The sequence below is a fragment of the Podarcis liolepis genome, assembly GCF_965112155.1.
Source record: "Podarcis liolepis genome assembly, chromosome: 16".
NCBI classification, from domain to species: domain Eukaryota; kingdom Metazoa; phylum Chordata; class Lepidosauria; order Squamata; family Lacertidae; genus Podarcis; species Podarcis liolepis.
The window spans coordinates 30,377,251-30,389,485 of NC_139567.1; the positions used below are offsets into that span (position 1 = coordinate 30,377,251).

Below are 12,235 nucleotides of genomic sequence, written 5' to 3' on the forward strand. Positions count from 1 at the left end.
CTTTTCCTCCTCCTCTTCGTCCATCACCATCCTTCCCCCCTCCTGCCACCGCCCACCGCTTCCCCCCTCTCCGTTCTCTCTGGAGCACCTGACATCCCCATTTCCCAGGGCCGGCCCTGCCATTAGCAAAGGTGTGGAAGGAGTTGAGGATGCTAAAGGCAGTGTGAAGGGCCAGCCTTTACTTCTGCTTGGGGAAGGGCTGCAGCTCAGTGGTAGAGCACCTGCCTTGAGTGCAGAAGGTCCCAGATTCAATCCCGTGGAGCATCACCTCTGAGTATGGAGCCTGAAACCCTGGAGAGCTGCTGCCAGTCAGTGTAGGCAACACTGAGCTAGATGGAGCCATGTTCTGAACATAGCTCTGTGGTGGAGTCCTTGCTTCGCATGCAGAAGCTCCCAGGTTCATTCCCCAGAGGTCTCTGCAGGGAGAGTTGGGAATATCCCCTTCCTGAAACCTGGAGTGCCGCTGCTGCCAACCAGTGTCGACAATGAGCTAGATGGACCAGTGGCCTGACTCGGGATGAAGAAACTTCCTATATTCCTCTTTCAGTCTTTACTCAGAACCTTGAGGACTAGAATCTTGCTTCACTTTCAAAGGACTGCAGCCCAGGGGAAGAGCTGATGCTTTGCATGCAGAAGGTCCCAGGTTCAATCCCTGGTGGCATCTCCAGGAAGGGAGCCACGCCTGAAGCCCAGGAGAGTTGCTGCCAGTCAGTGTTAACAACACTGGGTTGGACTAGATGACCCTTGGTGTCCCTTCCAACTCTACGATCCTCTGCTTCGAAGAGGAAAAAATAAGGCAGGAATGACACCTAGCTAGAACAAAGGGGTGTCTGTGTTGTGGAGCAGTTGCAGTTCCAGCCAGTCAGATACAGACACACTGCTGTGGAGGGCGCCTGGAGGTATTCCTCTCAAGACAGACAGCTTTGCTGATCAGCTCTGAAGCTTTAGTGGAAAGCACCGTAACTCTTTCCCCTCCCCCCTCCCCTCCCCCCTCACATATCATAATTCATTAATATCTAGAAGCCACACACATCTCCATTTCCCTTTCATCTCAGCTGCAGCGTGGAAGAGTAGGCACTCTGCACATGCCCCGGGGCACATTCTGTTATTCCACTGCTGCTGCTGCTGCGCTGACTTCTTTCGAGGCATAATTTGAGGCACTGAGCTTTGATGTGTAAAGGTTCTGTTCGACATATCCAAGAGACTTTCCTACATCCCATCATAATCTCCAAGATCCGCTCTCGACGAAGCATCGGGTGCAGTCCCAATCACAGTACAAAGACAGCGCTTTGTAGAACGCCATCCCCCCCCCCCACACCCCGCCATCGCAGACTCGCAAAAAACGTTCTGTGAGGCACGCCTTAGGGGGTGTAAGCTGCTGAAAAGTTCCCAGAATCCTTTTGGGGACAGAAGCCATGACAGTTCAACCAGTCTCAGGCTAGATTAAAATGTATCCTAAGCAATGGAACTTTGCCTCCCCATCCATCCCTGCAGTCTGTATTCTGACTCTTCTTAAAGCCTTTTGCAGAAATTTGGGGAGGACTTTTAAAAACATGCTTTTTTGTGCAGATATGGATAAACCACAGAGCCTAGGACTTGCCAATCTGAAGGTCGGCGGTTCGAATCCCTGCGACGGGGTGAGCTCCCATTGCTCGGTCCCTGCTCCTGCCAACCTAGCAGTTCGAAAGCACGTCAAAGTGCAAGTAGATAAATAGGTACCGCTCCGGCGGGAAGGTAAACGGCATTTCCATGCGCTGCTCTGGTTCGCCAGAAGTGGCTTAGTCATGCTGGCCACATGACCCGGAAGCTGTACGTTGGCTCTCTCAGCCAGTAAAGTGAGATGAGCGCCGCAACCCCAGAGTCGGTCACAACTGGACCTAAGGTTCAGGGGTCCCTTTACCTTTATGGATAAGTCATAGTACTGCTCTATTCTGCCTTGGTCAGATCCCCACCTGGAGTCATGCGTCCAGTTCTGGGCACCACAGTTTAATAACTGGAACATGTGCAGAGGAGGGGTGACCAAGATGATCAAGGGTCTGAGAACCAAGCTTTATGAGGAACGGTTGAGGGAGCTGGGTATGTTTAGCCTGGAGAAGAGGAGATGTGATAGCCATCTTCCAATATCTCTAGGGCTGACACACGGAAGATGGAGAAAGCTTGTTTTCTGCTGTTGCAGAGAGTCAGACCTGGAGAAATGGATTAAAATGGCAAGAAGGGAGATTCCGTGTAAACATCAGGAATAACTTTTGATGGTGAGAGCTGTTTGACTGTGGAACGAACACCCTCCCGTTCGCTGGAGGTTTATCAACAGAGCTTGGGCATCCATCTGTCAGGGATTCTTTCGCTGTGATTTCTGCACTGCAGGGGGTTGGACTAGATGGCCCCTGGGGAGAATCTATGAACTTTAGATTCCACCTCCCTCACATCTGAAGTCAAACCACTGGTGCATCTTGGCTGTAAACTGGCCCATCGTAAATGCACACGCAGGTACACTGAAGCGCCCGGCTTGCTGTCAGGAAGCAGCTGTGAGCCTCAAGGTGAGGACAGAGGGGGGTGTTCCAAGAGTGCCCCAATTTTATCTGGTGGAAATGACAGGCTCTGCATCCTGTCCAACATTTCCCAGGTGAAATTAAGGGCAGCCAATTCTCTCCCCAAGGTGCTCTGGCTCTTGCAGTCCATTATTAAAAGATCGCAAAAAAGGGAGAGAAAAACAACAACAGCACAGTGAGTCTGTGAGCGAGTCCAAAACAAAGTCTTCCCAGGACATGAAATGATAGGTGCTGGGTGGTGCCTTGTTGTTTGTGCTTTTTGTATTTTAATTTATCACCTGCCCATCACCCTACATTCCCAGGGCAGGCTACATCTATTTAAGATACAGCATTCAAAACCATTTTTAAGAAGCTTCTTAACCTCTCTCTTTTTCCTTTTCTCTCTCTCTCTCTTTTCACTTTCTCTCTTTTCACTGTCTCTCTTTTCACTTTCTCTCTTTCCACTTTCTCTCTTTTAATTCCTTTTTATCCTTTCCTCTTTCTGTCTGTCTTTCTGTCTTTTTCTCTTCTCTCTCATTTTTGCCTCTGGATTAACATTTCAGTCTGGACACACAAAAAAGTGTGGCAATAATCTTTGTATTTTTCTGTATAAACTCTAATGATATTTATTTTTAAAAAGCAATTTTTACAATTACAAAAAATGCAATCACAGAAAATAAACATCTAATAAAAACAACAATAACATATAATAAAAAGTAACCAGTTGATAATATTGAGGCTTCCAAGTCTTTCTGCATTCAAAATCTTCAAGGCTATTAGAGATGTAATGCAACACACACATATCCCTCAGGAATTTAACTTCAAGAGTAAAGGGTAAAGGGGACCCCTGACCATTAGGTCTAGTCGCAGATGACTCTGGGGTTGCGGCGCTCATCTCACTTTATTGGCCGAGGGAGCTGGCGTACAGCTTCCAGGTCATGTGGCCAGCATGACTAAGCCGCTTCTGGTGAACCAGAGCAGCGCACGGAAACGCCGTTTACCTTCCCACCAGAGCGATACCTATTTATCTACTTGCACTTTGACGTGCTTTCGAACTGCTAGGTTGGCAGGAGCAGGGACCGAACAACGGGAGCTCACCCCATCACGGGGATTCGAACCACCAACCTTCTGATTGGCAAGTCCTAGGCTCTGTGGTTTAACCCACAGCACCACCCGCGTCCCTTAACTTCAAGAGTAGGGCTGGCTAATCTTCTTGGGACTGAGGGCCACATTCAGCCGTATCAACATTCTGAGGCCACATGGCAGGTGTGCCCAGAAGCTAGAGACACCACACACTAATTTGTGCAGATTGTAAGAAGTGGCCTTATACCAAGTCAGTCCCATCTATCTTAGTACCGTCTACACTGGCTGGCAGCAGCTCCCAAGGGTTTCAGATGAGGCATTTTTTTGAGTGCTAAATTATCAATGACTGTTTTAACAGGAAACTCATTTTAAACAGTAAACCCTGAACAAATTTGGAGTGGAGTCCCTGAGATGGTTGGATGGCGCCTTGTACGCCTCTTTCCGGCAATTCCTGCAGCCAAGCTGGTACCAAACGTATTGCTCTGCTTTCCTTTGGACCACATCAGTGAGGCCGAGAGGGGGGTCTTGTTGTCTGGGCAGTCCAGGACCTCTATCCACACTGCCCAGGCTTTGGTGATGCTAACGCAGCAGTACGACTTCACCCCCCCCCCCCAAGGTGCCCCACATTGTCTCTTAAAACAGGTGGATGCCAGCAACAGCAACATATAGCACCAAGTATGAACTTAAGTAGGAATATAAAAGAGGGCCAAAATGTGCTGTTAATGTTCCAATTTAGAATAAGCTAGGGTCAATCCGATGTTAGCCCTACGCAGTGTGGAACTATTGAAATTAAGGGACATGCTAAATAGGTCTATCCATTTCAATGAGTTTACTCCGACTATGACCTAGTTTTTACAACCTACCTTACCTCACATTGATTTTTACATATTCTTAAAGCATTGTAAACCCATAGTTTAAGCTTGGCAAAAAGCCCATTTTTAACTATATTTTTCAATAGATTTATTGGATTCATATCCCAGCTTTTTCTCCATTGGAGCTCAAGGTACATCGTTTTCACCCTCATTGTATCCCCACAACAACCCTGTGAGGTAGGCTAGGCTGAGAGGCAGCAACTGGCTCACAAGGCCAGTGAGCATCAAGGCTGAGTGAGGATTTGAAGCCTCTTCTCCCAGGCCCTAGTCCAACACTCTTAACCACTACACCTTACTGTGAAGTTCCTATATGCTGGTTTTTATGTCAATTTCGTGTGATAAGGGAGAATAAATCTATTGTTCACCAAATCTAAGATGTGTCAAATAGGCCATCACAGCAAATCCCCATGATTTATCCAGCATTTAACTTTGCATTTTTTTACTTTGCATTCTCTATTTCCTTGCACGATTCCTTGGCTGAATTGGTAGGGTCTTTTGGGGGTGTGGGGAGAAATTTGCTTAACCCTCTTTGTTAGAGATAGTCTCAGGGAAGCCATCTGGATTGAGAAGAATGAGAACAGAAAGAGGGCAAAGCTGGAACAAGACATCCCCAAAAGCAAAAAAAAATAAGGGCAGCAATTTAGCTGCTCTACCCTGCGCCCAGATTTCCTATAAATAGCATTGCCACGTGGTGGGTTTTTTGTTTTTTTACCCTGAAACTGTGCCTTTTACCAGCTGCCTGACACAGAAATTAATCAGGTTACACTTTGCCAGTTATGAAGATATGAGCGATGGAAAAAAGACTCATCTGCTAAATTTTGGTGTGCCAGATCGCTGTAAAAAGATAGAAGAGCAGGATTATTATTATTATTATTTTTAAGTTGGCAACATTTTTAAAAAGAAACGAGATGGGCTCAGAAGCAGCCTAGAGGTCATCAGAACTCGGACCCTGCCAGTGTGGAGACTGACTGCAGGGGCATGAGAAACACTCTGCTCGTTCTCAGAAGCACTGACTGCATGCCTAAGCCCCAGGCAGCTGCGCAGGGCTGGATCTGTGAAGACAAGCAGGAGGGTGGAAGAAGCCTGCAGTTCAAACACTGCGGTAAAATAGGTCACTTGCTCCCTGCTATTCTGACATGCAGACGCATTAGATGATGTGCGTTTAAAACGTGCTCATTCTCCCTTCGCCGAATCCTTTAGCCAAAAAGAGAGAGAGTCAGGATCGCTGCTAGCAAAAATTAAAAGGGAAGGTTTTGCAAAGAGAAGGTCTTGCATGAGGAAAGCAATAATATTATACAAACAAAGAAAAAGCACACACAATTTTGAAAATGGTGCATCAACCACAAAATGCACACACCTGGAATTTAGCATTTGAAGGAGACCTGGGTGCAACACAGCACTTCATGCTTCTTGGAGGAAATAAAGGTAAAGGTAAAGGGACCCCTGACCATTAGGTCCATCGTGGCCAACTGGGGTTGCGGCGCTCATCTCGCTTTACCGGCCGAGGGAGGCGGTGTACAGCTTCTGGGTCATGTGGCCAGCATGACTAAGCCGCTTCTGGTGAACCAGAGCAGTGCACGGAAATGCCGTTTACCTTCCCGCCGGAGCGGTATCTATTTATCTACTTGCACTTTGACGTGCTTTCGAACTGCTAGGTTGGCAGGAGCAGGGACCGAGCAACGGGAGCTTACCCCGTCGTGGGGATTCAAACCGCCGACCTTCTGATCAGCAAGTCCTAGGCTCTGTGGTTTAACCCACAGCGCCACCCGTGTCCCTTGGAGGAAATAGTGGGGTAAAAATTCAATAAAGCATGCAAGAGTTCTGCTGGATCAGGCCAGTGGCCCACCCAGTCCAACATTGTGTTCTCAGAGTGGCTAAGCAGATACGTGTAGGAAACCAGCAAGCAGGATCCAAGCCCCAGAGCAGCTCTCTCCCCTCCTGTGGTTCCCAGGAAGTGCTATTCAGAAGCATTACTGCCTCTGACCATGGAGGCAGAGCCTAGCCATCCTGGGTAGCAGCTGCAATACAAGCTCTATTTTAAATATAAGCTCTGTTTTTAAAAGGTAAAATGGAGAGAAAGGATAAAATGAATTACCGGGGTTGGATTCCAGGAAATCAGGGCAGGTCCCCTGATAAACGTGTCCCGGGGGGGACACCTGCCAAGCCCCCACTACATGACAGCGCCTTTTCACTTCAAGCCATCACCTGCAGGGTGAAGGGAATTAAGTTCTCGAAGAAAAGCAGAGAGCCAAATGGGAAGTGACGCAGTCAACCCTCAGAACCAGCCCGGCGTGAAAGCGCTGGCATGACAGGCCCCTCAGGCCAGCCTCGTCAAGGAGGCAAGAGTTAAATGAGCATCTTAGCAGCCAAGGATGAGCCAGAGACAACCAAACCTCACGCCCGCCTTTTGCAAAATTAAAAACCAGCCACAGCCTGGCACCAGAACACAGAGAGACAGCATCCAGTAATTAAGCTTGTTTGCTTCACCTCCAAGGGGGGAAAAGAGGCCACAGGATGAAGAAGGGGGAAATGACAAAGGCTCACGAGCAAACGAGACACACCAATGCCTTGCTCATGCGCATGATCACACAAGCCACGGATCTGGCATCTGAAGTGCTCGGCTTGCTGCCTTCAAAAGCATAAGAATGAGCAGACTTGGTATCCTGATGGTATTCGCCCTCCAGTTAATTGCACAATGCGGCATCTTGAAATATCAGCTTGCTGTTCCTCCTTTGCAAAAACAAGGCGTCAGTACTTAGGCTAACAGAAGAACGCTCGAGTCCATTGCAGGCACTGTCCAAAAAGTGATTAGCAAGGGGCGTGTTCCTGGGCAAACACGGACACAGGAAACCAAGAAATATCAAATTGCAACTACTGGGTCATGGAATATGTATCATTGATCTACTTTCCTCTCAAAACAGGGAAGTCAGGGTGTACGTATTAGGTGCCTGAGATTTGGAAACTACAATAACTGGAAGTGAAAACATTTCTGTATCACATTACAGTGGTACCTCAGGTTACATACGCTTCAGGTTACAGACTCCGCTAACCCAGAAATAGTGCTTCAGGTTAAGAACTTTGCTTCAGGATGAGAACAGAAATTGTGCTCTGGCGGCGCGGCGGCAGCAGGAGGCCCCATTAGCTAAAGTGGTGCTTCAGGTTAAGAACAGTTTCAGGTTAAGAATGGACCTCCAGAACGAATTAAGTACTTAACCCGAGGTACCACTGTACATTACGTTACATTACGAGACGATATTATATTATGATTAAGTTAATTACCTGCCCTTCACCAACAGGTCCCAGGGAATCTTACAATGTGAAATTTAGGATTAAAAACAGTTGAAGTATATTAGATTTGAAAGAGCAGGGTGGGTCCTGAAACACACATCTCAGCTGTCAAAGGCTGGGACAGAACGGTGACATTTGCCCAAAGCTGTATAGTGAAGGTACCAGACTCAGCTCTGCAGGGAGTTCCACAACTCAGGGGCCACCACAGAGAATGCCCCCTCCTGGGCTAGCCTCTCCATCCTCTGAGTTAGGTGGGATGACCAAGAGGAAGTATTGTACACACAGAGAGAGAATTCATTATTGCCCTCCCAACAGTATCTCCTACTTTGGCCTTATGGGTTCTGTATATGCTGTTAGATCAAGCTCCTTTCTGATATTAAGAGCTGTGTGACAGAAGAAGGGACTCTCTCAGAAGGTGGTGGGCTCTCCTTCACTGAAGGTTTTTAAACTGAGGTTGGATAGCTGTCTGTCAGGGATCATTTGGCTGTGATTCCTGCGTGGCAGTGGGTCAAACTAGCTGGCCCATGTGATGCTTCCCATTTCTACAATTTTATGATTCCTCTTTTGAGGATTCCACAATCTCTGTCTACAGCAGGGAAAGTGAACCTGGTGCTCCCACTGGAGATTGCTGGACTCTGGCTCTCAGCAGCCAGTATGATCAATAGTCAGCAATGATAAACATGTACGCGACAACAGCCGCACAGCCGCTACTAGCTCAGAGATGAAAGGAAGAGACAACCCCAACCAGGGAAGAATGGCAAACCAGGTTAATGGACTGTGCCGAAATGGCAAAATTAACTGGGAAGCTCAGGAACCAAGAAGACAAGAACTTCAAAAACGAAGGAGAGATGTTTATAATTTATATACAAGATCATTGTAAGCAGGTTAAAACATTGGCAGGATTTCAAACACACTTGCAATGTAACAGAATGTACAGATAATTTAGAAAGATTAAAAAATTGGAGAAGTACTGGTATGCAGTGGAAAATAGAATCAATAGGACCCATGGAAGGGATGGGGGGGGAGTCAGGAGATTCAGTGTAATTTCAATATTTGGATTCAGAATTGGTTTTGTTGTAAGTTTATATTCCTGAAAATAAAATAAAATTTTATTTCCAAAATAAAATAAAATAGCAATGATGGGAGTTGTAGTCCAACAACACTTAGAATCATAGAGTTGGAATAGACCACAAGGGCCATCGAGTCTAACCCCCTGCCAAGCAGGAAACCAAGCAGGAAACTTAGTGGGAACCACAGATCCCCACCTCCCCACCTGGGCCCTGGAGTTAGGTCACTGTTTTCTTAAATGAACTGGTAAAAAATAAACTCTTTTGGATTCCCAGCATCACATACAGTGGCTGGGAGCAACTCCACACTAAATATTTTATTTATTCAATTTCTATCCCACCTTTTCTTCCAGGGAGCTCAAGGTGGTGTCCCTGGTCCCCCCCCCCCCACTCAGTGACAGTGACAGGCCTAAGGTCGGCCAGTGAGCTTCATAGCTGAGTGGAGATTTGAATACCTGGTTTTTCAGGTCCTAGTCCAATGCTCTAACCATTAACAAAACACTAGCTTTCAAAATACCCTTCTAGCCAGCCTGGAGTTCACATATACTAGGATTCATTTTGCATGAGGGAGCAGTCAAGACATGCTCTGTGCCATGAAGCAGACCAGTCCAGGACGATAATTTTTTTATCACCTCATTTGCACTTCATGAGAACCAGGATAATGTTTGGAATGAATTTCCAGGAACCCAAATGTGGAAGGACCCCTATTCCTCTGTCCTGGGTTTCAACACACTTGAGCTGGAGGCTCTTGCCTGAATCCCGAGAGCTGCTGCCAGTCAGTGTGGACAAAACTGAGTTAGATGGACCAGTGCCTGTCCAGAGAGTGCCTTGGTGCATGGAAAGATATTGCCACCAACATGATGCTAAGTGGGTGGAGTTCCTTGATCCATGCGCCTCTTCCCCCATAGCTGCAATGCAGTGTGGATCTTTTTGATCTGTCACCAGTCCAGAGGATGCCCCAGGGAACACAGTGGTACTTTGGTACTTGAATGGCTTGGCTCCTGAACAAATTGGCTCCGGTTTACGAACGTTTTTCGGAAGCCGAACATCCAACGTGGCTTTCGATTGAGTGCAGGACGCTCCTGCAGCCTATCGGGCCGCACCTTGGTTTTCAAACTGTTTCGGGAGTCGAATGGACGCCCAGAATGGATTAAGTTCAAGAACCAAGGTATATCCATTTCTCAATTCCTTTCCCCCTCTTCTCTTTTTAAGCAGAAGTGGGCAATGCTGCTGGACTCCCATCAGCCTAAGTCACTATGACCAATGGCCAGGCATGATGGAAGCTGGGGTTCAGCAACATCTGAGACCTTGCTGAATCACCAGGGTAGATTAAGTGCTTGGACTGAAAGAGAATAGGGGCAAGAAAAGGCTCCAGAGCTCAGGAGGACCAGTTTGAGGACACCAGTGGGGGAAAGGGTGCATGATCGTAAGAGCCAGGGTTCAAGGTCCAAGTCCCACCTCCCCACAGACTTGTATTCCTCAATACCTCACGGATAGCCTGAACCCCTCATACCCCAGAGCTTGATCATTCAGATTATCTGCAGGAGCATCATTGCCTATTTCCTGAGTTGGTGAGGCTCATTTCACAGTAAAAAAGAACTGAGCCTTTGGTGTCCATTGGTCCGGTCCTGTGGAACACACTGCGAACAAAGATTCAGCAGGCTCCTTCTGTGCCAACTTTTTAAACACTTGATTTTTTAAACACTTGATGAAAACTTCTCTTTCCTCCAGGCAATTAAGAATACACCTTTCCGCAATAATTAACTGATGTGCGTTTTCAACTCTTTTTAAGGGTTTATTGTACGGTTTATTGGATTTTAATGTTGTCAACCACTTTGATATATATTTTTCATGGCATACCAGTACTGTATATAAATATTTTTAGAAATAAATGAAACTCTGTGGCCTTGGTCAAGTCTCACTCACAGCTGAGTACCTGCCCCAAGTGGCTACAAAGGGAAAGGGGGAAAAGTTATGAAATACTGTGTCAAAGAGAAGTTCTATGGCAGGTGTGGGAACATCTGGGGCCCTCTAGATGTTGCTGGACTACAACTCCCATCATTCCTGACCATGCTGGCTGAAGGGGCTGATGGGAATTAGAGTCTGGTAACTGCTGGAAGGCCGCAGTACTCCCCACTCCTGTTCCACAGATATGGCTGGAAGTTGTGTGATGTAATGACCGTAATCACTTCTTCAAAAACCAGAAGAATTCAAGAGCCAAGGGTCACTGTGGGTGCTAAAAGATATAAAATTGGTTTATGGTTGGAAGGCTACAGACCATGGGTAGGCAAACTAAGGCCCGGGGACCCAATCGCCTTCTAAATCCAGCCCTTGGACGGTCCGGGAATCAGCGTGTTTTTACATGAGCAGAATGTGTGCTTTTATTTAAAATGCATATTTGTGGGGCATAGGAATTCATTCATCCCCCCCAAAAAATATAGTCTGGCCCCCACAAGGTCTGAGGGACAGTGGACCGGCCCCCTGCTGAAAAGGTTTGCTGACCCCTGCTACAGACAGTTGCTCCAAGGAACAGTCCTGCACTGCCTCCTAGTGGCCATCATTAGAAATACAGTGCTGGTCATGCATCCATTTCTTCCCAAACTATTTCAATTTATGCTCATTTCCCAATGTCTTTTGCCATGTTCAATATTCCTAAATCATTATCATCATCACCAATTGATTTATCACCTTCTATAAGTAACTGTCTTACGGCAATTTGCACACTAAGTAGCTAAAAACACAAAACAGCAAATACATTTAAAACAAGACGAAAACCTTGGAATCATGGAATTGCAGAGTTGGAATTGTAGACTTGGAAGGGACCGAGTTGGAAGGGACCCCCAGGGGTCATCTAGTCCAGCCCCCTACAATGCAGGAATCACAGCTAAAGAATCTTTAACATGTGGACATCCAATCTCTGTTTAAAAACTTCTAATGAAGCAGATTCCACCACCTAATGTTTCATCGGAATCTCCTTTCTTGTCATTTGAACCCACTGGTTTGGGTTCTCCCCTCTGGGACAGAAGACGTGACACCCTCTTCCTCTCACCTCTTCCCCAGGCTAAACATACACAGCTCCCTCAACCCTGCCTCATAAGGCTTAAGGTTTCCAGGCCCTTAATTATCATTGGTAACCCTCCCCAGCACACCTTAACTAAGTAGAGGCTCTTTGTGCTGCTGGACAACACCTCATTCTCTGGGACCATGGGCCATCCTGCCTGCAGCTGATGGGAGTGCAGACCAACAATCTAGAGGGCCACTTTCCACACAAAAAATAACACATCCATATCAGAACAAAACCTTCAGCCTAAGTCCATGCTTAACAGAAGTCCCCCCACCCCCACTTTCAGCTCTATATGTTTTGCAGATGGCAAGGGAAACAGCAAACGTCAGGATG

The 12,235-nt window shown here is 46.9% G+C and overlaps 1 protein-coding gene across 1 annotated transcript in view; it reads right to left on the minus strand.

Moving 5' to 3' along the window:
- TSPOAP1 (TSPO associated protein 1) overlaps positions 1-1,253 on the minus strand; it is a gene marked incomplete at its 5' end in the record, with an annotated part of 36,040 nt that extends 34,787 nt beyond the window's left edge. The window contains one exon of the mRNA XM_083481261.1: positions 1,214-1,253. Coding sequence (XP_083337387.1) covers positions 1,214-1,253 — 40 coding nt within the window. The remainder of the gene's footprint in view (positions 1-1,213) is intronic.
- Positions 1,254-12,235: the final 10,982 nt, after the last annotated feature.